At 43.8% G+C, this 2,500-nt stretch overlaps 1 protein-coding gene across 1 annotated transcript in view; it reads left to right on the forward strand.

Annotated features, from left to right (window-relative positions):
* The first annotated feature begins 378 nt into the window (after positions 1-378).
* Positions 379-2,500, forward strand: part of LOC143291012 (G-protein coupled receptor GRL101-like) — a 194,853-nt gene continuing 192,731 nt past the window's right edge. Inside the window, exon 1 of the mRNA XM_076600599.1 lies at positions 379-430. Coding sequence (XP_076456714.1) covers positions 379-430 — 52 coding nt within the window. The remainder of the gene's footprint in view (positions 431-2,500) is intronic.

Raw genomic sequence — 2,500 nt, forward strand, 5'->3', positions numbered from 1 at the left:
CACAGCAAAGCTCAGCACAGCATAGCGCAGCACAGCACAGCGCAGCACAGCACAGCGCGATAAACCAACAGATTCGACCAGTTTTCACAAGTGAAGCAACATCCGGAAAGCTGATGAGCCAATCGAAATAGCGGGGCAAAGTAGTTCCCCTTTCCCGTCGTCACGTGATTCAGGGGGGACGATTCCTACGCAACGGAGGAGAGAAAAGGAAGGGGAAAAAAAAACCAGTAAAAGAAAAAGAGAGAGAGAGAGAGAGAGAGAGAAAAAAAAAAGAACGAAAGAAATAGTGCCATTCTGTCAGACAGCTTCATGGCGCCAATTATCGCCCCTAGCAGAGGCACCTGCTGGGGGAAGAGGTGTTGCAGACGATTGCACTTAATGGGCGGCAACCCTCAACAGCCCCTGAACAAGGGCAGACAATTGTCAGGAGGTGATGAGTGTTGGGGGGGGGGGGGGGGAAGAAGGGGGTTGGGAGGGGGCGGGGAGAGGAGTGGGGGGTGGGGGGGGCGGTATAGGTGGGGTGATTTATTATATTCATTCTTCTTTTTTTTCTTCTTTTTTTCCCCCCTTTTTTACGGGGTTGCGTGTGTGTGTGTGTGTGTGTGTGTGTGTGTTTCTTTGCGAGTGTCTCTATCGCTGTCTCTGAATCTATTTCTGTGTGTATGTATGTATGTATGTATGTAAGCTTGTTCTCTCTCTCTCTCTCTCTCTCTCTCTCTCTCTCTCTCTCTCTCTCTCTCTCTCACACACACACACACACACACACACACACACACACACACACACACTTCTTCATATGCTCATGTTTATGTTTCATTGTGTCTTATTAACTTTAAGGTTTTATGACAATAAGAAGCATTCTATTCTATTCTATTCTATTCACACACACACACACACACACACACACACACACACACACACACACACACACACACACAACACACACACACACACACGTTAACGCACGCACGCACGCACGTAATCCTGCTACTGGATCCATTTACACCCAGCCAGTCTTCCCCTATACTGAGTGATGGCAACAAATCAGTGCCTTTCTTCAGCCCTTTTTAATTAATTCATCCGCTGGTAAAGCGAAGAAAGCATCTGCACGCCCCTACATTGCAAATGTCTGGGCATTGTTGGTTTTTGAGATGACGGCAAGGGTGCCCAATTCTTTGATTAAGATGTCACTTGGTTTCTTCATGTTCAACTTGGATCTGCATCTTGACTTTACTTGACTTAATATAGCTTGACGTGACTTGACTTTGATAGCTTGACGTGACTTGACTTTGATTGAGACATCTCTTGGTCTTCGTTTTCAACTTGGATCTGCATCTTGACTTTACGTGACTTAACATAGCTTGACTTTGACTTGAATTTTCTTTGATTAAGACGTCTCTTGGTCTTCGTTTTCAACTTGGATCTGCATCTTGAATTTACTTGACTTAACATAGCTTGACTTTGACTTGACTTTTCTTTGATTAAGACGTCTCTTGGTCTTTCTTTTCAACTTAGATCTGCATCTTGACTTTACTTGACTTAACATAGCTTGACTTTGACTTGAATTTTCTTTGATTAAGACGTCTCTTGGTCTTCGTTTTCAACTTGGATCTGCATCTTGACTTTACGTGACTTAACATAGCTTGACTTTGATTTGACTTTTCTTTGATTAAGACGTCTCTTGGTCTTCGTTTTCAACTTAGATCTGCATCTTGACTTTACTTGACTTAGCATAGTTTGACTTTGACTTGAATTTTCTTTGATTAAGACGTCTCTTGGTCTTCGTTTTCAACTTGGATCTGCATCTTGAATTTACTTGACTTAGCATAGCTTGACTTTGACTTGAATTTTCTTTGATTAAGACGTCTCTTGGTCTTCGTTTTCAACTTGGATCTGCATCTTGAATTTACTTGACTTAGCATAGCTTGACTTTGACTTGACGTTTCTTTGATTAAGACGTCTCTTGGTCTTTGTTTTCAACTTGGATCATCAACTCGTTTGATTTGACTTGACTTGACTTGTACGAGGTTTACAGCCCATCCAAATGGGCCTGTTAATTCCTCGTTCTTCCAAATAAACTACATACTTTGCAGGCATCTAAATAGTTATGATGATGATGATGATGATGATATGATATATGAGTACTTATATAACGCCCATCCTCGGTCACAGACCAAGCTCTAAGCGCGTAACAAACACGGGGTCATTTTACACAACAGGCTGCCTACCTGTGTACAGAGCCTTCTGAGAACCTGCCATTTGGGCGCTCATCATTCGTTTCCTGTGTCATTCAACCAGGTTTCAGTCACGCGCACATGCACACTCGTACAGACATGTCACAGTTTGCGTGTATGAGCGCTTTGTTCATTTACCCCCACCATGGAGTGATGGCCTAGAGGTAACGCGTCCGCCTAGGAAGCGAGAGAATCTGAGCGCGCTGGTTCGAATCACGGCTCAGCCGCCGATATTTTCTCCCCCCTCCACTAGACCTTGAGTGGTG

This window comes from Babylonia areolata, chromosome 16 (genome assembly GCF_041734735.1).
Source record: "Babylonia areolata isolate BAREFJ2019XMU chromosome 16, ASM4173473v1, whole genome shotgun sequence".
Classification (NCBI taxonomy): Eukaryota; Metazoa; Mollusca; class Gastropoda; order Neogastropoda; family Buccinidae; genus Babylonia; species Babylonia areolata.